This window comes from Mastomys coucha, unplaced genomic scaffold (genome assembly GCF_008632895.1).
Source record: "Mastomys coucha isolate ucsf_1 unplaced genomic scaffold, UCSF_Mcou_1 pScaffold15, whole genome shotgun sequence".
Taxonomy (NCBI): domain Eukaryota; kingdom Metazoa; phylum Chordata; class Mammalia; order Rodentia; family Muridae; genus Mastomys; species Mastomys coucha.
The window spans coordinates 146,891,178-146,912,443 of record NW_022196897.1 but is presented as its reverse complement, the minus strand read 5'-3'; the positions used below and the strand labels follow the sequence as shown (position 1 = coordinate 146,912,443).

General features: G+C 50.4%; 1 protein-coding gene across 7 annotated transcripts in view; it reads right to left on the bottom strand.

Annotated features, from left to right (window-relative positions):
* Positions 1-214: 214 nt before the first annotated feature.
* Lpin3 (lipin 3) overlaps positions 215-21,266 on the bottom strand; it is a 26,095-nt gene continuing 5,043 nt past the window's right edge. The window contains exons 1-20 of one of the 7 annotated variants that reach the window (XM_031372619.1): positions 18,117-18,262; positions 13,858-14,250; positions 12,105-12,200; positions 11,012-11,250; positions 10,749-10,829; positions 9,309-9,429; positions 8,828-9,179; positions 7,533-7,632; positions 7,235-7,395; positions 6,455-6,548; positions 6,290-6,359; positions 4,572-4,664; positions 4,447-4,490; positions 3,699-3,837; positions 2,643-2,791; positions 2,362-2,448; positions 1,792-1,944; positions 1,525-1,639; positions 1,334-1,437; positions 215-1,191 (exon numbers count right to left, since the gene is read on the bottom strand). In XM_031372619.1, coding sequence (XP_031228479.1) covers positions 1,047-1,191; positions 1,334-1,437; positions 1,525-1,639; positions 1,792-1,944; positions 2,362-2,448; positions 2,643-2,791; positions 3,699-3,837; positions 4,447-4,490; positions 4,572-4,664; positions 6,290-6,359; positions 6,455-6,548; positions 7,235-7,395; positions 7,533-7,632; positions 8,828-9,179; positions 9,309-9,429; positions 10,749-10,829; positions 11,012-11,250; positions 12,105-12,200; positions 13,858-14,049 — 2,535 coding nt within the window. In that variant the 5' untranslated portion in view covers positions 14,050-14,250; positions 18,117-18,262 and the 3' untranslated portion in view covers positions 215-1,046. Of the gene's footprint in view, positions 1,192-1,333; positions 1,438-1,524; positions 1,640-1,791; positions 1,945-2,361; positions 2,449-2,642; positions 2,792-3,698; positions 3,838-4,446; positions 4,491-4,571; positions 4,695-6,289; positions 6,360-6,454; positions 6,549-7,234; positions 7,396-7,532; positions 7,633-8,827; positions 9,180-9,308; positions 9,430-10,748; positions 10,833-11,011; positions 11,251-12,104; positions 12,201-13,857; positions 14,251-18,116; positions 18,265-21,266 lie in introns of those variants that run through there. The other 6 variants (XM_031372617.1, XM_031372615.1, XM_031372620.1 and 3 more) reach the window with 6 other exon arrangements.

The following is a 21,266-nucleotide window of genomic DNA, read 5'->3' as shown; positions in this document are numbered from 1 at the left end:
GGCAATGGGGGTGGGGGGAGCTCACTGTCATTCTATGTCCTGGGGTGCCTTGGATCGTTGCTCGCTCAGCCAGCTGGCCACTAGACTGACCTGCAGAAGCCAGGGCAGGATGATCAGCAAACACCATCTGCTAGAGTCAGGATTGGGCTAAGCCCCCAGAAAAGGGGTGAAACCAACAGGGGCAGGCAGGAACCATACTCCATGAGCCCTTGTATGACCTCCAAATTCTTTTTCTTTTGGTCAGAGGGGTTTTGGACCATTCCGGCTTGGAGCTGAGATTTCAAGGTAGAGGAAGAAGAGATGTTTAGATCGAGACTTATGAGCAGAGAGATAGGATCACAGAGACACCTGGCTTTGGAGGGTAGTCTGGGCTCCTGAAAGCTGTGAGATAGTAGTATTCCCAGATGACACACCAAGGACAGCAGTTCTCAACCTTCTTAAAGTTGTGATTCTTTAATACTGTTCCTCATGTTGTAAATAAAATTATTTTCATTGCTACCTCATAACTGTAGTTTTGCTACTGTTATGAATCATAATGTTAATATCTGACACACAGGATATCTGATATGAGACCTCTGTGAAAGGGTCATTTGACCCCCAAAGGGGTTGGGACCCAAGGATTGAGAACCAATGGCCTAGGACCTAGAGGACTGAATAAGGGTCTAGTGACACATTTAATTATTGGAGGTCAGGGCTGTACTGAGGCCTGGGGTAGATGCCCAACCCCTGATAGAGAGGTGGGTCCCTGGGTACTCCCCATGCTCCCAACAGCCACCTGGGCCTCACGTGGTGATGGTACTCTCTCTGTTGAGATGGCTACTTGTTGTTCCAGTTCTTCAAGTAGATGACCTTGAAGTGGTCGGTGCCCTGGTACCGAGCAATCAAACTGATGAACATGGCATTTGTGTTTCAAGGTGGTGGTAAGGGTGGCTGCCAATCAACTTGCAGCTCTTTGTTGGGTTGACCCCACAGCACACACATCTGATGAAGTCCGAAGTACTCCATCAGTCCTGGGTCACAGACCAAGGAGACCTGGCAAGGCAAGCTCAAGCCAGGCCATCAAAGTCCACATACGGCAGTGGCTTCCGCCAGTAGCAGAGATTGCTGTATTCAGGGCTGGCCAGGTCGGTGCTGGGGCCACGCACCACGGGTGGGAAGAGAAGCTCAACCACTTCTCCAAGCCGCTGGTACCTGTGGGCAGAAGGGGCTGCACTGAGCCAGAGCTGTCACAAGACATTGGCCCTCATAGCTGGTGAGGCTCAGGGTTTACCCAGGAGAGGAGGTGAAATCCGGGTCCTGGGAGACCCTGGGTGTGGGGGACATGTGGCCTTACGTGGATTTGTGATTCTTTATGAGCTCCTGAATGAGCTCTCCCCGGGGGTTGACTGTGAAGATTCGAGACTCAGGGAGGCCCACCTGCCTGTAGGCAAAAACATCCTGCAAGAGACAGAAAAGGTTGGGGCAGTGTCTGAGACTGCTGGGCGCAGGGAGCCGGGGCTGCCGCTGTGAGGAGTGGGCACTCACATTGGGCCTGTTCCCAAAGGCAGCGTAGAAGGGCTGTCTTTGAGGCAGAAACAGCTGCTGGATATCACTCAGGCAGGCAACCTTGAACACCTCTGGCTTCTTCTCGATTACCTCCCTGGAGAGTGGCCATGGTCACAGACAGGGAAGAGGGCCAAGGAAAGACAAGACACCAGCGAGTCAGAGGGCATGTTGTCTCACCAGTCTTATGAGATAGCCATGAGCAAATGTGTGCTCTTGCCTTTCCCTTGTGTGTAAGGGTGGGGTTACCTGTGCAGGGCAGAGAAGAGGCTGCTGGGAGACAGCAGAATGGGGCCCTTAGGAAGGCCACAGCCATGCTCGCTCACCCACTGCAAGTACCCCTTGGTGAGGTCAGCCATGCCGATAGCCCGTGCTGAGCAGTACAGGAACTTGTACCCATTTCTGGGGGTGAGAGACAGAGCCATCAGAGACACACCTCCCCCCATTCCCATTACCCATTCACAACAAACACAGCTCAACGGGGGACTCTGGCCTTCAAACCCAGAGGTCTCTAAATGAAGGAGACTGAGGAAGGCCTTGGGGGTATTCTCCACATCTGTCTGTCCCAGCTGGAACTCGGACACTGTTTTATGGGCTAGGATAGACATGGCTTCCTACTACCTTGTGCTCCACAGGTAGATGACTCACACAAGAACTAAGGACCAGGAAGGTCTCTGTTTTATGGACTTCCCAGTCTACTTCTGTTGTGGGCTCTGGTGGTGCCCAAGACTGGCTTCCCAGGGCAGAAGTTAGGGTGGCCTAAGATACTCTATTACCCTCCAGCTAGGAGCCCCAACCCAGCCATCGCTCAGCACTCACAAATGGATCTTGTGGTAGAGACTAGTAATGCCCTGGTGAGTCCAGTCTTTCCCCAGCTGGGGCAGAATGTGGCCCAGAGCATCCGACCTAGAGCCAGGGAAGAAAGGTCATTTAGGCTGCCCACATGGCTCCCATGCTCCATGGGGGTGGCCCTAGTGCAGCTCAGCCCCACCTTGGCCCACCTGGAAGAAGCCATTGCACACTGCTCCCACACACCCAGAACAACGGGAGGTAGGTCCCCAGGCACTCCCCCAGGCCCCTGACAGCCAGCTGGCTCTCACTTGGTGATGGTGCCATCTATGTCAGAGATGACCACCTTGTCATCCCAGTTCCACAGGTAGATGGTGGCTTTGCATCGGCAGGTGCCTTGGTACTGGGTCGTCACACTGAAGACCACATCGTTAGCTCCTTCATTCAGGTTCAGACACCGCTGGGGGCAGACCAAAGGGGAACGTATGATCCCCTACCACCCTACACTTTGACTGTGGCTTTTGATCCCTAGGAGCCTCCTTCTCCTCTTCCTGTTCAGAGATTCTTCCTGAGGAGTTTTACAGTAGCCACACACAGACATGTATATACGGAAAGAAGGCATCTGTGCTCCCAGGGACCTGCACACTGCCTTCTGCCCTGTGGCACAAATATCAGACAAGCCACATTTGTGACTCTTGGCCTGGGTTTCAAGATCAGCCCCAAGGCAAGGGCTGGTCTTGACAGGAAAATACTTTATTCCAAAGGAGGCGGGGCTGTGCCATCATCATAGGAAGCCCTTTTGAGGGGGCAAGGTACGTGAGTCAATACCCCTCTAAAGTGAGACCCGGCCCTGAATGTGATCCTTAGAGAATGATGCTGGCCTCTCTCCATCATAGCTAGGGGACCTCTGTGTCCTGGCTGATCCAAAAGTGGACAAATACTCTAGGGTACCTGGCAAGGGCTGGTACTTTGTACCAAGCTGGTCAAACCATGGATGCCTTCCTGGCCAAGGGGCTACCAGATACAGAGCTCAGAGAATCCATATAGTGAAGGATGGATGGGGTTGTGAAAAATCTATTATCAGCACGGATGGCTTCAGTGAGGTTTCCAAGGTACGCTACAGTGCGCTGCAGGTAGATATTTTGGGATATGAGAGGACTTTTCCCACTAGAGCTTCTAACAGAAATAAGCTGGCCTGTGAAGAAGTGAGCCCCCATAGGTACTCAAGCACAGGCTATCAGAGAAGCTACCTACAGGGTAGATTCTGGCCTGTGGTGAACTGCACTTCATCTTGGTCCTGTGAGACTTGAATAGGATTAACACAACCTGGCCCCTCCACCCAGGAACACACGGATGCGCACACTCACAATCTGATCGGAAGAGAGACGAAGAGACTTCTTATAGGTAGGGACATAGCCTGGAGTGGAGGATGGCAGTGGCGGGACTTCGAGGATCACAGGGCTGTCTGGGACGTCATCATCGCTGCTTAAGACTTCTGTCTTCTCTCTGTGGGCATCACTGGCATTCTGAACCACCACCTCCAGCCAAAGGTCCTTTGCTTATCTTCAGCACAGTCACATGAGCAACCCAGCCCTGTCCCTATCATTCTAGAGTCTGCCTTCCTTTCCATCAGGTGCTACCTATGTGGGGTGTCTTCCCAGGGAACTGACAGCCAAGCTGGAATGGAGGTCCAACGACCTAGCTTCAGTATGCCTCTCTGGGATGTCTTCCTGAACACATGCATTCCGGAACTTATCCCTAATTCCACTGTTTTGGCTTCAGCTGGCCCACCCTTGGTCACTCTTTCCAAACTGCATGATGACTGGGTTGCTTCGAAGATAAGAATCAAGTGTGGGCTGGGGAAGACAGATCCTGTCCCTCCCCTGAATATAGCAGCCCTTCTCCCAGGCTGGGAGTCTACATATCTGTTCGGCTTTGTCATTTCCTACCTGAGGGACATCTGATATGTCTCTAGGTCTGTTTTCCCGTCTTGGAGGTGGGGACATTTCTCAGGAAAATGAACCGGCTGGGGAAGAGGAGGTTCTGGCACCCTCCCCCACCACGCTGATCCTCACCAGGCTCCAGCCCTGAGCCCTGCCAACAGGTCCTACTCACCCCTGCTGTTTCCTGGTTGCAGCTTTCTCCCTCTGGGCACTGTGCTGTGGGAAGAACTTCCATAAGCAAATTCTGCTTCCTGCCCTGTGCTGGCCCTGCCCCGTGATCACTAGCCACCCACCTACCTCCTCAGCTGGGAAGTCCCTTCGTCTCCAGGAAAACCACCATCGCCCACCCTTCCGGGGCATCTTCTCCTTCTCCAGCTTGTCCACAGTGCTCTGTGGATAGATGGCGGCCACGAGTTCTTTCTACACCACATAAATCTACCTTATGTTGACAGTGGGGACCCCATGAGCCCAGAATCTCAGCCCACCCTAGAGCAAGGTACTGTCAACCTCTGGAGGCTGAAGAAAATGTTCACTTCTTCCTGAGAGCCCAAGAATGGCTCAAGGAAGTCTGCATAGGAGACCAAAGGCCCTTTCTGCCTCACCAGAACTCTTGGCTCTAGCTTAGCTTCAAGATCTCACGAGCCTGTGTCCTACCAGAGTGATGGAGGGTAGTACTGTATCGGGAGAGTCTTAGAACTGGTACTCTATGCAGAATGCCTCCCACTGGCCAGACTGTAGTCAGGATGCTCTTCAATCCCAAAGACAGACACAGACAACTTCCTGAAGTCAGTGGTCCTAACCCATGATCCTATCCCTCTCTTTGTACTCTGATCAGTATCTGATTTGGGCATCATTTACCTTAAGGGGAAAAAAAAGCTGATTAGATGCATGCTAGGTAACCCACTTTGATGACCTATTGGCACCCTACAGATGCAGTTTACAGAACTCAAGTCAGAAGGACATGAGCTTGGGGTTTACCAGTCTGGGTGCTAGTGGCTTTGGGTGGGGGTGGGGGTTCCTCTCAAAGGCCTCAAGTGGTGAGTCTGTCTGGATAAAATAAGGAGAGTCAAACAAGGGATGGACTCTCTTTCTTCCCATAGGTCCTAGCTCCTGTCACCATATGATAGAGCCAGATGTCACTAAAGGGATGCTGTCAACACTTAGGTGTCCTTTGAGGAAGCCTAACTGAGCAGAGTCATGGATAAAGCAAGAGTGGGGCCCTGGGTGCCTCACAGAGGGCAGAAAGGGCAGGTGGAGTCACAGGCCCCTCTCTGTTCACCATTCACTTTCTTGCCAAGGCTATGCCTTCAATGACGTCACAGAGAGGGCAGGTGGCTGCAGAAGGCTAGGTAATATTCCTTCTAAGAAGGAATATAAACATCGGCTTCCTTCCCCCATCTGGGTATCCACACATGCTGCTCCCTGCCCAACCTGCTCAGGCCTGTCACTCATTTGTCTAACCAGTGGGCACTCGTTCAACTCCCTAAGCTACTCATCCCTACCAATCGGTTGAATTTGATGCCCATTTGGGTGAGTCTTTGATCAATTGTGCCTTCCTGTGGCTCATGACTCCTCAAGCCGGGTATGGTACATAAGAGGTATACAACATAGGAAGGCTGACCAAGGGAGCAAGCACCCCTCAGCTCAGCAGAGGAGGGGCAGGGTGGAGCCCTGTCTCCCAGGCCTCGCCTTTCAGATCCCAAACTCTCCTGTTGAAGGTTTGTCTTAGTTTGGCCATCTGTGGGATATATTTATCTTACTCTGATTTCACCTGAGTTCCACTGATGGAAAGCCCAAACCCAAGAGGACCCAGCCATGGCTGAGAATCCTCAGAATGGCGGGCCTTGTCCACACAGGATGGGCAAGACTTTGAGGGCCTCTGTCTCCTGACTCAAGAGTGGGTTTGGTAGCCAGTAGCCACAAGCTCCAAGCCCCATCTTTGTTCACCATTTACTTTCTCGCCAAGGCTAAGGCTTCAAGGCAATGAGCGGCCCCAGTGGGGTTCTAAGCATTACCTCAGGTAAGTTCTTCTGGAAGGCTTGCAGAGAAAGAATCATGGGGGCAGCCACAGCCCAGTTGTAATGCCTAGAGAGACAGAACGAGGCGTTGGAGCTACTGCAGCTCTGAGGGTACTGAGAGTGGGTACTCAGGCCACCAGCCGTCCCCAACCAGCTACTCACTTTTCGTTGATTTTCACCACGAGGTTTGGGTCATCCAGGAGCCCAGGATTCTTAGTGAGGTGCTCATAGGAGACCATGTGCTGGGTGAACTTCTCTGGGCACAGAAGCGAAAAGTGAGGGCTAAGGCTGTCATGCCCCACACGATCTGTTTCCCCATACCTCCTACATACCTCCTGTAGGCTAGGTCTTTGACTTGGCAACATTTCCTGCTGTGTGTATGTGTTTGTTTTTTGTTTGTTTGTTTTTCCGAGATAGGGTTTCTCTGTGTAGCCCTGGCTGTCCTGGAACTCACTCTGTAGACCAGGCTGGCCTCAAACTGCCTCCCAAGTGCTGGGATTAAAGGCGTGTGCCACCACTGCCTGGCACCTCTTGTGGTTTTTACACCTTTCCGCACTCCAAGTATTACAGGCTAGGTCAAGGCTTCCTGTCAAGCATTTGTGTCATAAAAACGTTGGTTGAGAGTGGGCACCCCAGGAAGCCCAGCCCAGCCTCACATCTGTGCTACCCCACCCTCAAACGTCTTCCCTGACTTCTGGCTCCTAGAGTCATCCCTACCCTGTGGTGATCTCTGGAGGTCTTCCTGTTTTTCCTTGGCCCTTGAGGGGGTCATTTCTGTCCTCCAATGGCTCCTGAGTGTCATATCTGTTCTCCTCTTCCCGCTGTTTATCCCTAGGAGTCTTCATCCCTTCTCTGACCCCCAAACATCTTCTCCATCCTCCCTTGGCTGTACATTAGCTCTGCACTAATCCTTGGAATGGCTGACACCGTGGTTGAACATACCCAAGGAGATATCTCTGGTGTCAGCCAGTCCACCACAGAGGGACAATTCTATTTTGTCCACTGGGTCCAGAGTGCATTCTGCTCTGTGCTCAGGGTTGGGGTTCCCCAGGAGCTTCTGGTCGATGGGTTCACTCCACCTCCTGGCCCCCATCCCACAGTCACTGAAGACAAAGGGCAGCAATGAGATGAATACAAAAGAAGACGAAGATGCCCCCGCTTTCCTCCCAGGCCCTTGATACGAAGCCTTTGGCTCCACAGGCCCCAGTCCCAACCTCCCTGCCACCCAGTGCTCAGGTACCTCTTGGGGAAATAAAGGGCTACATTCTCAGAGTCCAGAGAGGGTAGATCATCCAGGTAGATGTCACTTGGGCCCAGGTGCTGGTTTCTCTTCAGGAAACCTGAGAGTAAACGAGCAGACAGTCCCACACCAAACATGGATTCAGTGGTACGAACAACCATGTGGTGCTGTCCAATAGAACTCTTCCATGTCAGAAATGTCCCCTATCTGTATTGTCCACACGTGGCTACTAAGCAAACTTTGGAATTCCAAAGTTTGTTCATTTTATTTTTAAATGAACACAATAAAAAGGTACCTTTTTATTGGTACCTTTTAAAAAAGCGATTTTACTTCTTTTGTGTGTGTCAGTGTAGGGACGTGTATGCCATGGTCTGAGGGTGACAGTACATGTGTACAGGTCAGAGGAAAGCTTGCAGGAGTTAGCTCTCTCCTTCCACCATGTGGATCCTGGGATCAAACTCAGTTCTCGGGCTTGGCACCAAGTGCCTTATCCACTGAGCCATCTCAGCAACCCTATGCATTGTTTCTTGAGACAGGGCCTCGAATATCCCAGGCTTGATTTGAACTCATTATGTAATCAAGGACAACCTGGAATGCCTGATCCTTCCACCTGAATCTCCCAAATTCTGGGATAAAAGCTTATACACTACACACAGTTGACCTGAGACTAGGGCTTGAATTGTGGCTTCCTACATGTTACTCAAGCATTCCACCAACCACGCCCCATCCCCAGCCCTTAATTATTTAACTTAATTTGGCCTCCTATAAATCAATGGCTATCAACTTGGACAATGCACTCTTCAGTAAAGGCAGGCTGGGAGCTGAGGGAGGTCCAGCCTAGCTTGGCCCACTTGACTTCCTGTCCCAGCATCCATCATCCCTTCCCACTCAAGACCACTCTCAGGCCTGAAACCTGTTTCCCATTTTGGAAGCTTAACTCCCGCAGCCTCCTCTGCCTAGAGTTTTCTTCTCATTCCTCCCATGGCTGGGTCTTCATTGTCTGTGTCTTGGTTATAGCTCTCATTATTCAGAGAGACATTCCATGACCATGTGATTTCACAGCCCCCGTCCCCGAGCTAATGGTTCCATTCTATGTGGTCTATGCTAGGCTCCCTCTTGTTTATGCACATGCCATTTGGCTCCTCCATGGGACTGGACCCTGGTAACACTGGCCATGCACAGGCTTGGCATATAGCAGCTGCTCAAACTGTACTGAAGGTCCTACAGCCCCCAACCCCTCCCCGGACATAACCTGGGGCTAGGGATGCAAAGAGAGACACCCAGCCATCACTTACCTTTTCCCCTGGAGACTTCTGGATGCCCAGAGGGAGTGTGGCTCTCTGGAGTAGTCCAGCTCCATGATTTAGTGGCAGGAGGGTGGCCTGCACCCCTGGAGTTCTGAATCTTAGTTTCTTTACTCTCTGGGGCAGCAAGAGGAGAATCCACTGGAGTTTCCTCACAATTTGCCTCCACATCAGGATGACACGGATCAGCCTGGACTCCTGGCTGCAGTACTGGGGGTCTCAAAATGTCCACACCAGCCACAGAGGAAGAGGAGGGAGGGCTAGTTTCCCCAGGAAGAGCACAGATTGCCTCAGCCATACTTTCAAGAACCAACGAGAACCCAGGCCGATCAGCTTTCGCCACCTTCAATCAGATAAATACAGGAAGATAAGTTGAGTTCACAAGGGGTGCATCCCAGGGACTCTAACACTGATGCAGAGGAGCCAGGGAGTCCCTGAGAGGCAGAGGCTGTGGGAAGCATGAGGAACTCACCTTAGGCAGTCTCCCCCAGGCCCACTGCATGTGAGACTCAGCTCTCAGAGGACTGGGCTCCAAGGACCGCAGCTCTAGCTCTGAGTCACTCTTAGGGGACATTAGGTCACTAGATGAGAGGCTGCAAAGAACAAGTATTCAGAGATAACCACTAGTCAACCCTGTTGCCACCTCTCAATCTTGGACAACGTAGAAAACCATTTTCAACAGATATTTATGCCTGTGCTGAATCCAGAATACACACACACAGAGAGACACAGATAGATAGATATGTGTATATATGGACATCTACACATATAAATGTACATATATAAAGAACTCCTATAAATCAATAATAAGAAGACAATCCAATTTTAGTTTTAAAAGCTAGGTGTGGTAACACATGCCTGTAATCTTAGCATCATCTTCTGCTACATAAGGAGCTCAAGGCCAGCCTTGGCTGTGTGAAACCTTGTCTCAAAATATCAAAACAAATAGGATGGCAAGATGTGACTTCTGTGAGATCTATTTATGTGTATGTGCACACATGAATGCAGTGCCTATGGAGGCCAGAGGAGGGCATCAGATCTCCTGGAGCTGGAATGAGAGGCAGTTGTGAGCTGCTTCATCCATGGGTGAGGAACTGAATTTGGATCCCCTGGAAGAGCAGCAAGTGCTCTTAAGTATGGAGCCATCTCTCTGGCCCCAAAGACGTGACTTCTTAATGGGTATAGAGTTTCTGTCCTGCATGAAGGAAAGTTCTAGAACTAGTGAGTAGCTATTGTCACATAACATTGTGAACGGACATCTTGCCATTGTACTCTCTAAACTGGCTAAAATGGTGAAGTCCATCGCAAGAGTAGTTTGCCACAGCTGAAACATTGAGTTTGATCCTTAGCCAAAACTTTATCAAAACCAAGACAAAAATAAAATAAAATAAATTGCCCTGGGCTGGCGAGATGGCTCAGCGGGTAAGAGCACTGACTGCTCTTCCGATGGTCCTGAGTTCGGATCCCAGTAACCACATGGTGGCTCACAACCACCCATAGTGAGATTGGACGCCCTCTTCTGGTGCATCTGAAGACAGCTGCAGAAAATTACGCCAGAGCGAGCGGCCGGAGCACGCGGGGCTGGAGCGAGCGGGGCATAAGTGAGCCAGAGTGAGCGGGGCCTGAGCGAGCCGGAGCAAGCAGGGCCAGGGCGGCAGAGGTCCTGAGATCAACAGCAGCCACACACATGATGGCTCACAGTCATCTGTGCAGCTACAGTGTACTCATACACATAAAAAAAATTAAATAAAATGAATCTTTTAAAAAAAAATTGCCCCAAACTTGAACATTTTACAAAAGGGAAATATAAGTGAGCAACGAACCCACTGAGTGGGTCCTGAGGCTTTAGTCACCACAGAGATGTGAGCTGAAAGCAGTCTCACACCAGCCTGCCACCCACTTCAGCACTTACTTGGCCTGGGGGGTACACTCGCCATCGGAGTAGGGGTAGATGTCTTTAGGCTGCGACGAGGGCTCTTCTTCTTCCTGCACGCTTCTTAGGGACCACAAAGAAACACTCACTAACAGGCAAGGGCATGGAAGGCTGCCTGTCAGAACTTTAGGCAGGAAAGCCCAGAGACTTCAAGATTCTTGTCCAGAGTTGCACAGCATCCACAGAAGAAATGCTCTGGCCCGGGCTAGTATTCCCCACGCCTCCACCTGGTTTCTACCCACCTTGGGGACTCTGGGGTTGGCTTTTCCAGCAATGTCAGCTCACTCTCCTCCAACTCTTCAGAACTGGAGTCCACAGCGTCCTCCCTGCGTCTGGGTTTCCTCCTCCGCCTCCTCCTTCTCCGCCCCGTAGTAACTAGGCCCTCTGGCTCACTGGCTGTGCCCATCTGGGAGTCTGAGGGAAAGCCTGACAGGCCTCCCCATGGGATGGGTGAGGTGCACAGACGAGGAGGCACATCTTCCTGGGGAGAAAACAAGGGCTAAACGTGGCCATCGGGTTATCCAGAGCCCCACAGTGGACTCATTTAGGGCGCATGGGGGCCGAGCAGAGGTGCTGGCAGCCCACACTGGCCTCGAAGCCCCCTCTTACTGAGGAGATGCAGCAGTTCAGGCAACTCCAACAGGGCAGAGAGAAGCAGGGGCCTGCCCCAGCCTCTCCCTGCCTCCTGTTAACACCCATCTCTCTTCACAGACTTAGCCAGGTGCCCGCCCCTTCTTCTAGGGAGCTTGCCCAGGCTACGGTTCCTTGCAATGACCAAGCAGTTGTATCACTGGACACTCAGATGCTCACATTCCATCCAGACTTGTCTGGGACTCTTTTTAAAGGTAAAGGACTCACTTGTTTTGAGCCTGCTGAATAATGTCTTGCATACAGTAGGGGGCTCCGTTTATCCAATTCAAGCAGTTTAAACTCTTTTGTTGGCTTGGACTAGGCCCTGCCTTCATTCTGCAAGCACCCCGCTCTTCACACACACCCCAATGTGTCTGATACAGACCAGAACAGCCAGGCTTGACTCTTTACGGTCCCCTTAGCCTTGTTTTTTCTGAGCTTCCAATCCAAGCTATCTTTCCACAGGCTCAGAGGGCCTCTGCTTCAGAAATCTTCCCCAGGAAGAAGAATCAACCAGAGTGCCCCCACCCCTTTCTGGGCTTTGAATCCATGAAGCTTGAGGCCAGCCTCAAGTGACCTTCTTTATCAGATCTCTGCTGAAGAGATGTCTCTGAGGTCGGGGACAGTGACGGACCCCAGGTTCCCTCCTGGTAGAGCACCAGTGAAAAGGTGACATCAGGTACAAGCCAGGAGGCTGGCCCCTACCTCATCACTGTCCAGCTCCTGGACAAAGAAGGCCTCGCCACTGTCCCCCAGCTTCATGTGCAGGTCCACAGGCTCTCCATTGATCTCAATGTCCACCTGTAATGGGAATGGGGGGGTGGGGACTTCATGGTCAAGGTATGGGTCCTCACTCCCGCCGGCCTCGAGCTCTGAGGCAGATGGAGTGCTCTCTAGACTTCAGTGGCCCTGGCCTCCTGCTCAACAGATGGTCACCAAGAAAGCCCCGCTGTGACCTGAGTCTTCTACTTTTCCCCAGCTCCCAGGTGTTGACTGCATGGACTATGGTGAGAATGCCCACTTACTGTAGAGTGTTTTATGTAGAGCATGCTGTTTAATAACCCCTTGTAGTAACTCCTATCATTATCTTTATAGGTGAAGAAACTAAGGCGCGCGCGCATGCACATGCGTGTGTGTGTGTGTGTGTGTGTGTGTGTGTGTGTGTGTGTGTGTTGGGGCAGGGAGGATATTTTTGAGGATCTGCAAAAGGTCTTCAACTACACCCCAATCTCTCTACATTTTGTTTCATGCGTGTTTACACGCGTGTGTGCATGTTTGTGTGGGGAGGTCAGAGGTTAATCTCAGGTGGCTTCCTCAGTCACTCTCTACCTTATTTTTTGAGACAGGGTCTCCCACTGAATCTGGAGCTCACCAAGGCTGGAAGGCTAGTGAGCTCCAGAGATCTACCTGCCACTGCCTCTTCATGCTTTATATACTTATACTGTACATTACAGACTTATAGTGCACCTTGCTATTGATATTGGAAAAGCTTGCTGAAAATTGAAGCTCAGCATCACAAGCTCTTTATTCACTCGGCCATCTGCCCAGCTCTACGGTCCAAGCTCTTACCTCTGAGTACCTTGTCTTTTATAGATTATAACTTCCTGTCAGGGTTCTGAAAAACTCAGTTTACCTCAACTCAAATGAGGTTTGGTTCCTACTACGTTGCTGCTCACACATGGACCCGGGTGCAAAAAGAAGTCATGGCCATCTGAACTTGAGGAAGTGGATATAGCCCGACTAAGGGACTAACCCTTGTCCCCACACACTGGTCTCAACACATTATCCTGTTTACTGTTCCTAACTATTCCAGTTCTAGCACTAGGAATAGAAAAACTTGTCCATCCCTAAAGGTGACATGACTTTGTTTGAAGATGTGAGATGAGTTAGCAGGGCCACAGGAGAAGCATTGGTAAGTTGAGCCAGGCCTGGTAGCCACAGCATTTGGTCCTACTCCTCTGGGCTTCCTACCTGGGAAAATAAGAATCTTGCAGATCAAAGCCCCAAACCAACCCCAAAACGGTGAGGACCAGTGAAGTGGCTCAGGAGGAAATGGCACTTGTGGCTAAACTTAGCGACTTGAGTTCAATCCCTGGAACCCACACAGTGGAAGGAAAAGGCAGCCACCCACATTGTTTTCTGATTTCCACAATGTGCACATGCACATACACACACATACACACACACACACACACACACATGTATACATGCACACACACGTACACAGGATGCTCACACACAAATAGACACACGGTCATATATACACACATATACAAGATAAACAAAGTAAGACAAATTTTTAAAGAAAATTCACTGAAAAGAACAACAGAAGAGAAACAGGACAGGGATGCCCCGCCCCCACCCCCACACGTCAGAGAAGCCAAATCTTTTCTGAGACAGCCGTGCTATCCCTACCTTCAAAAGCCCACCCCAATGAAGCCAGACCACAGGCACTCACCACCTTCTCCCGTGACCGCAGGACACCCAGCTTGCCAAACCGCACGTGGAAGGGTGAGCATCGGAAGGAGCCGTCCATCTGCTTTACCACCAGCACGTCGATGCCACCGCTCAGTGTGGCTGGGTTCAGGCCCTTGTATAGCTCCTTAACTGTTCCAAACACTGTCTCTGCCAGCTGCCCCACATAGTTCATGGCTGCTGCTGGCCAAAAGCTGGGATGTCCAAGCTCACGTTGTGTCTAACCCTTGGAGAGGGAATGTGCCTGTACAGAGGCAGCAGCCGTGGGATGGGAGAACCTCCAGAAGACCTGGGCCTACTAGCCGTGGCTGGTCCACAAACCTACTGTGGGATCCTTGGGCAGCCGGCTGCCTTCTCCTACTGCCAATCTCCACATCTGTAAAAACAAGGACTCGGGGTGAGACAACAGCTGGGTGCCCGTGCCTCTAAACGCTATGACTCACTGTAATGCTCAGGAGCACTCCATGGGCATGCCTCATCTAATCCTCAGGACAACCTTGCAAGGCTGGCAGAGCTGGTGGTATTGCTCCTGTTTACAGATGAACTAGCTGACGTTTGGGGAGGTGGAGTGACTTGCCCAAGGTCTCACACGTATAAAAGAGGGAACCTGAGGTTCAAGTCCAGGTCTCTGTGACTCATGTCCAGAACCCTTGGCAAAAAACAAATAGGAGGAAGATTCGCTGTGTAAACAGGACATGGTGGGCAGTGGGGAAGAGTGTCCTGATCCAGGTAGCCCTGCTTATTATTAGATGACATCCTAAAGGAAGTCTTCTATTTAAGAAATGGGTCTAGCTAGCTTGCTGCTCCCTGGTCCTAGAAATTGAGTGGGCTCTTGCACATGAACTCCAGGTACTTAAATCTCTACTGAACCCTAATCTTAGTCCAGACACCATGTAAGATCTCTGTGTAGCTTAAGGAACCACTCCAGCCCTGCATACCCCCTTTTCCTGGTAAGATGAGGCCCACAGCCCTACCCCAGGGTCTCCAGGCATTGTTCTCAGTCTCTAGCTTCAGACTGGAATTCAGCCAGGCAGGTACTCAGACCCACATTCTGGCCAACGCTGTTCTATCTCCCAGCCGGACTGGTCTCTCCAGCTTCCCTGTGTGAGGCAGGGTAGGGAGGGGTGGAGGAGGAGGCTACAGCAGCAACAAAGAGAAGCCAGGGCTATAATGAGAGTCATGACCAAGCTGACATAGTGTCCCCTCATCCTGCTCCACCTGAACTGGACTCAGTTCATCACACCTGTTAAACTGCCAAGTAAGGGACCTACTGTTCTGGCTTCGAGGACTGAGAACCAGACCCAAGACGTGGCAACAGGTCACCCTCCTCTCTCAGATCTTGCCTAAGAATTCCTAGAGGACAAAGGTTTGGGATCATCCTTCAAAGAAGCTAAGTGATATGCCACCCTGTATGGAGATAATAGAGCATAGATTGTGTGTGTGTGTGTGTGTGTGTGTGTGTGTGTGTGTGTGTGTGTATACATTCGTGCTCAGGGTGAGCAGGAAAGAGGCTATATATGATTCAGGTCTCCCAACTCCTTAATTAGTCCATAGTCCCCAAACCATACCACAGAGAGCAGCCACCTCTGCACAGCTCTTGTGATGCACCAAACTTGGAATGTGGCCCAGGAATTGACAGCATATGTGTCACTGGGAAATGTGGAATCCTTCGGACCCTTCCTGGGTCCGCATGTACATCTGAACAAAGGCCCTAGTGGTCTTGCACCCTTGAGCATTTGACAGGAGCTATCCAATCCGTAGGGACTTTTGGAAAAGTCTGAATAATCAGACCCCAGTGGATAACAGCTTTGAGGGAATGCTGCGATCTGGTTGGTTCTGGGCCCACAGGCTGGGTACAGGCCTTCTTCCTCTTTCTGTGTCAATAGATGGCGCACTTCAAGAAGTCTCAGACAGGTAAAGTGACTTGTCCAGAGTTACCTCTCAGTCAGTCACTGTCAGACTGGAGATTAGCACCCAGGCAGTCTGGTATCCTTACCCACAATGCCCTGTGGCTATTCATGAACTAGGAGTCTGATAATAAAGTCTTGACCTAGCCAGCAGGAGGCTAAGTCAAAATGGGGTGGCATTAAACTCTGTGGCTCCGTAATGTCACTCAAATCCAATAACAATTTTGTCTGTAAGACATCCATTGACTCCTCGGTGGAGGAAGCTTCATTCTGCTCTAACACCAAGCTCGATGACTACTGACTGAGACAGACTGGGAGGACACACACCTATCTGTTGAGCAAACCTCTGGACCAAAAAGTCTAGGCAAAGCAGAGAAGTCCCACGGGTTTCCAGGAATAAAGGAGTAAGACGGGCTGCCTAGGGCAGGGGTGGGAACAAAGTGCCCCAGATCTGCCGGGAGCCAAAGAACTGGGGAAAAAAAGGGCAGTGGCAGGCTTGGTTTGCTGTAGCACAACTTCTCAACTGCTGTTTAGAACCAGAGCAGTGTGTGTGTGTGTGTGTGTGTGTGCTGTAAGACTTTATCTCTGGTCCCTGACCATTAGAAACCAGTAGGCTCCAGCTCCCATCCAAGGCCATGGGAGTCAAATTGTCTCCAGACGTTAAATGCCTCCCAGGAGTGCTAGGTGTGTAGCCTGGTGCCTTTTGTATGCAAAGCCCTAGGCTCAGTCTGTCAACAGCACTGTAAACAACATCAAATGTCTCCTTGAGAAAACCCATCCCCAGTGGAGAGCCACTAGTCCAAGAGAAGAGCTGGATGGCAGAGGTGGCTACGTGGGATGGGGGGGGTCACTAGAATTACTCAGGTCCATTCACGGGTCAAGCTCCCTTGTACAATACAGCCCTTAAGTCAGACCCATCTCACTCTCTAGACTCCCACTTGCTTGGGCTTTGGTACCTCTAAGTAAAATCCTACCCCTACCACATCCACCCCTAAGGAAACCTTCTTTTTGGCCTTTTTCTTCCTTGACTGTCCTATTGTTTAGGTTAAAGTTTTATTACTAGACACTCAGATCATTGATGGCAGCAAAGCACTGTGGGTAAGAACACCACAGTGGCTGAGTTCTAATCTATATCACGCCCCTTTCCAGGGCAAATTGCTCCATTTCTCTCTTTCTCTCTCTCTCTCTCTCCCTCTCTCTCTTTAAGTTTTATTTCTTATTTTTCTGTGCATTGGTGCTTTGCCTGTATATACGTCTATGTGAGGGTGTCAGACCCCTGAAACTGGAGTTACAGACAGATGTGAGCTGCCATATGGTTGCTGGGAATTGAACCTGGGTCCTCTAGAAGAGCAGCCAGTGCTTTTAACCTCTGAGCCATCTCTCCAGTCCCTATTTATCTGAGTCTTAATTCCAGCTTCTTTAAGTGGAGATAATATCAGGTAGGGATGAGTGCCCGCTGGGATAATTTGCATACGGTCCTGTTGTACAATAGGTGTTATGCCCGTGTGTGACATCTAGCAGAGACACCATATCTTGATCAGAATCGTGACTGTCCCACTCGCTCAGGCTGTGGGCAGCCTCTACCTGCAGTCAACAGTTCAGACACCGCAGGCTGCCACCCAACACCGTAACCAGTGGGAACCTCACAATTTACAAGATGGACAGGTGAACTCCAGGCCTTGGGGAGCACCCTGCTTAAGCCAGGCTAGATATATCCTTAAGGTTCCAGGAATAGCTTGTCTCTACCACAGGGAAGCTAAAACAAGTTGCTCTGGACTCTAGGGACCCCAGATATTGAGATGAGGGAGTCATGGAGTAGGGATGACTTTCCAACTGCCACCAAAAAGAGGAGTATAAGGTGGGATCCTAATACCAGGGAAGTGGTCTACCACTAAATTACAGTTCCCCAGCCTAGGGTGGCAACTTCTGTTGCCCCGGGTGAGGGAAAACCGCCTCCTCAGCTCCCCTCACTGACAGACAAGACAAGACAGGCCAGGCAAAGGCTGGGGACATTCCTTTGCAACTGAGGACTCTTAGTACCCGAGGACACACCGTCAGTTTGGGGAAGCCTCCCTAAAAGGTCCTGGCATCCCCTCTGCAGCTTCCTAGTCCTGCCTATCCAGGGAACTGGTAGCCGCTGGGAAAGACGCAGGAAGGAAGTGAAACCATCCCCTCCCCTACTCTTTCCCTAGCTCCATGTGGACTCTGGCCCTTGAAGTGAAAATGAGATAGGACAGAGTGGGAGAAAAACATTTTTTTTTTCCTGGCCCAGATAGGTTCCTACGTAGAAACTTCCCTCCCGTGGACCACTGAGACCCAGAGTCGCCGCCTCTACCTGGATGCAGAGGTTCCACAGGTAAGCGTCCAGGTCCAGGCACTTCCGCTTTCTCTGAGACCCTGTGAGATCCGGTCTCCACTCCTTCCACCAACCAGGTGCGGCTTTCACTGTCACCGGTCAGCTCAGGCTCCACCCCTGACTTCGAAAAGACCCCGCCCCCGTCCCGTGTTCACACTCCAGAGCGCCCTTTTCCCTGTGGAGACTGGGGAGCAGCAGACTTCTGGGGCTCTGACCTGTTCTCAACCACACCCCTGGCCACACCAGCTGCCACGACAGGAGCACGAAAGACGTCAGGACTTTGGAGCCGCGTCTACCTACGTCCTGTTCCTTTCTACCTGGTTCTGTGACTTCCCACCAATTCGAGAGGAAAGCTTCTCGTAAGATTTGCCAGAGAACATGAATGTCTTTGTCGAGGGCTTGGCGCTTGTATTTTCCATCCCGGGAACAGCGTTCCTTGACCCTCCACACCCCGTTCTAGCCGAGGTCTAACTACCTATATGCGCACAGTTGTAATGTCTTATTTGCTCAATTAATGCCAGCCTTGTTTGGTTTTGCATACTGATATCAAACTCGGTGATGCACGCAGACATCTACCACCGCTACACCACCTAGCTTCAAATGTCCTCTTTAACTGACCTTAAACGGCTTAAAAACAGATCACCTTCCTGCGCTCAGTGCCTTTGCGAAGATGCTCAGTCATCTATCAGACACTTTTAGCAGATGGGCTATGCACTGAATACTACTACGGGCCAGCAGAGGGCAGATGGTGCCCAGTCTTCTGACCCAATCACACTTTCTCACCACCCAATAATCTCAAGAGCACGACAAGCCAGCAGATTTGTAGGTGATAAACCCAAGGCGCCAGGGCCAGCCTGGAATGGCTTTGAATCTGTTCTAAGCCTCCCCTAATTCCAAGACCTCTTTGACGACCTGTATATATGATCCCTGCAAACAAGATGTGCTGGAAAACATGAGAAGCTGAAGGCGTTTGTTCTAAAAAGCACAGTCAAGCTTTGCCTAAAAGATGGCTCAGTCAGCCCAGCGTGGTTGCACACACCTTTACTCCAGCACTGGGAGGTAGAAGCAGGCAGATGCCAGAGTTTCAGGGGATCGTGGTCTACAGAGATAGTTCTGGGACAGCCAGGGAGACCCATAAAATCCCTGTCTGGAAAAACAGACAAAACTAACAAACTAACAGACAAACAAACAAAAATGGTTCAACCAGTAAAGGTGCTTGCTTCTGATCGGACAGGCTGTCAAGCCAGTGTACACACTGTGTACACTTTAAATCAGTGGCTCTCAACCTTCCTAAGGCTGTGACCCTTTAATACAGTTCTTCATGCCATGGTGACCTCCAATCGTAAAAATTATTTTTGTTGCTACTTCAAAACTGCAATTTTGCTGTTATGAGTCATAATGCAAATATAAGATATGCAGGATATCTGACGTATGACCCCTATGAAAAAGTCATTCGTCCCCCCCCCCACCAAGAGGGTCTCGACCCACAGATTGAGAACCTCTGCTCTAAATAAAATTTATTTATTTTAGGGTAAAGTCATAAAAAGGCAGACCTAGAAGGATGGGAGTGGAGAACTGGGAAAAGCAAGCTATAGAAAGGACTAGACCTTGAGGAGTGAGAAGCTGTTGCCACCATGTGATCCAAGATGACAGAGCTTGGCTAGAAATGGCTGCCTTTGGTTGTTTCTTCCCTGTAGTTGCTATCTCAGAGGAGCCCTGCTGGAGACAACGCAATCTCAAGGCCACCCTGGGGGTTGTGGCCTGCCACAAGATTGCCCGTGGCGCCATTATAAATAATGATTACATTTGATGGTAAACCTTGGAAACAGGAAGGAATTCTCAAGGAAGGAAGGTAGGAAGATAGGAGAGACCATAGACAGAGGCTTCTCATGCCAGAGTCAAGCTTTTCCTTGTTTAAAATTGGGGTCTCGGGCTGGTGAGATGGCTTAGCGGGTAAGAGCACCGACTGCTCTTCAGAAGGTCATGAGTTCAAATCCCAGCAACCACATGGTGGCTCACAACCACCCGTAATGAGTTCTGACGCCCTCTTCTGGTGTATCTGAAGACAGCTACAGTGTACTTACATATAATAAATAAATAAATCTTTAAAAAAAAATTGGGGTCTTGCCGGGCGTGGTGGCACACGCCTTTAATCCCAGCACTTGGGAGGCAGAGGCAGGCGGATTTCTGAGTTCGAGGCCAGCCTGGTCTACTGAGTGAGTTCCAGGACAGCCAGGGTTATACAGAGAAACCCTGTCTCAAAAAACAAAAACAAAAACAAAACAAAAAAAAAAAATTGAGGTCTCACAGTCTTTAATCTCAGCTCTCAGGAGAAGGAGGAAGCCAGATCTTTGTGAGTTCAAGGCCAGCCTGATCTTCATAGTATGTTCAGGACAGTTAGGTCTTAATAAAGATCTTGTCAAAAGGAAGGAAGGAAGGAAGGAGGGAGGGAGGGGAAGAAGGAAGGAAGGTAGGAAGGGAAGTAGGGAGGGAAAAAGGAAGGAAGGGAAGAAGAAAGAAAGGGAAGAAGAAAGAAAGAAAGGGAAGAAAGAAAGGGAAGAAAGGAAAGAAAGAAAGAAGATGGGGTTTCACTATTAGCTATATAGAACAGGCTGGCCTCAATGCAAAGGATTCTGCCTGCCTCAGCCTCTCTCCAGAGTGCTGGAACTAAAGGTGTGTCCCACCATGCCCAGCCTAATCTATTGTTTTATTCTTAATTTCACTTGCAGAATGGTGATAAAATTTACCTTGCAGGTTTATATTGTGAAGATCTGATAACTAGTGGTCCTCTGTCTAGATTATATATTTAAATCCTCAGGCCCTTGACAAAGTGACCATGGTACTGAGATTTCAAAACCCCGTGTAGTTTTACTGAGCTAAATAAATGCTGAGCACAGCACAATGTGCCCATTAGGCATTCCCCAGTGCTTACTGTACTTTTTGTTTAGGTGTGTGGTTCGTGGGGGGAGGGTTAATGTGGGGGAGGGTACAGTGTCTGGGGAGAGGCATGTCCTTGAGAGTCTGGGTTCATACAGAGGCTGGAGAAAAAGCTAGGCATTTTCACTATTACTCTCTACCTTAGTGCTTTGAGATGATCTGCTCTGAACCAGGAGCTTGCTTTTTTTTTTT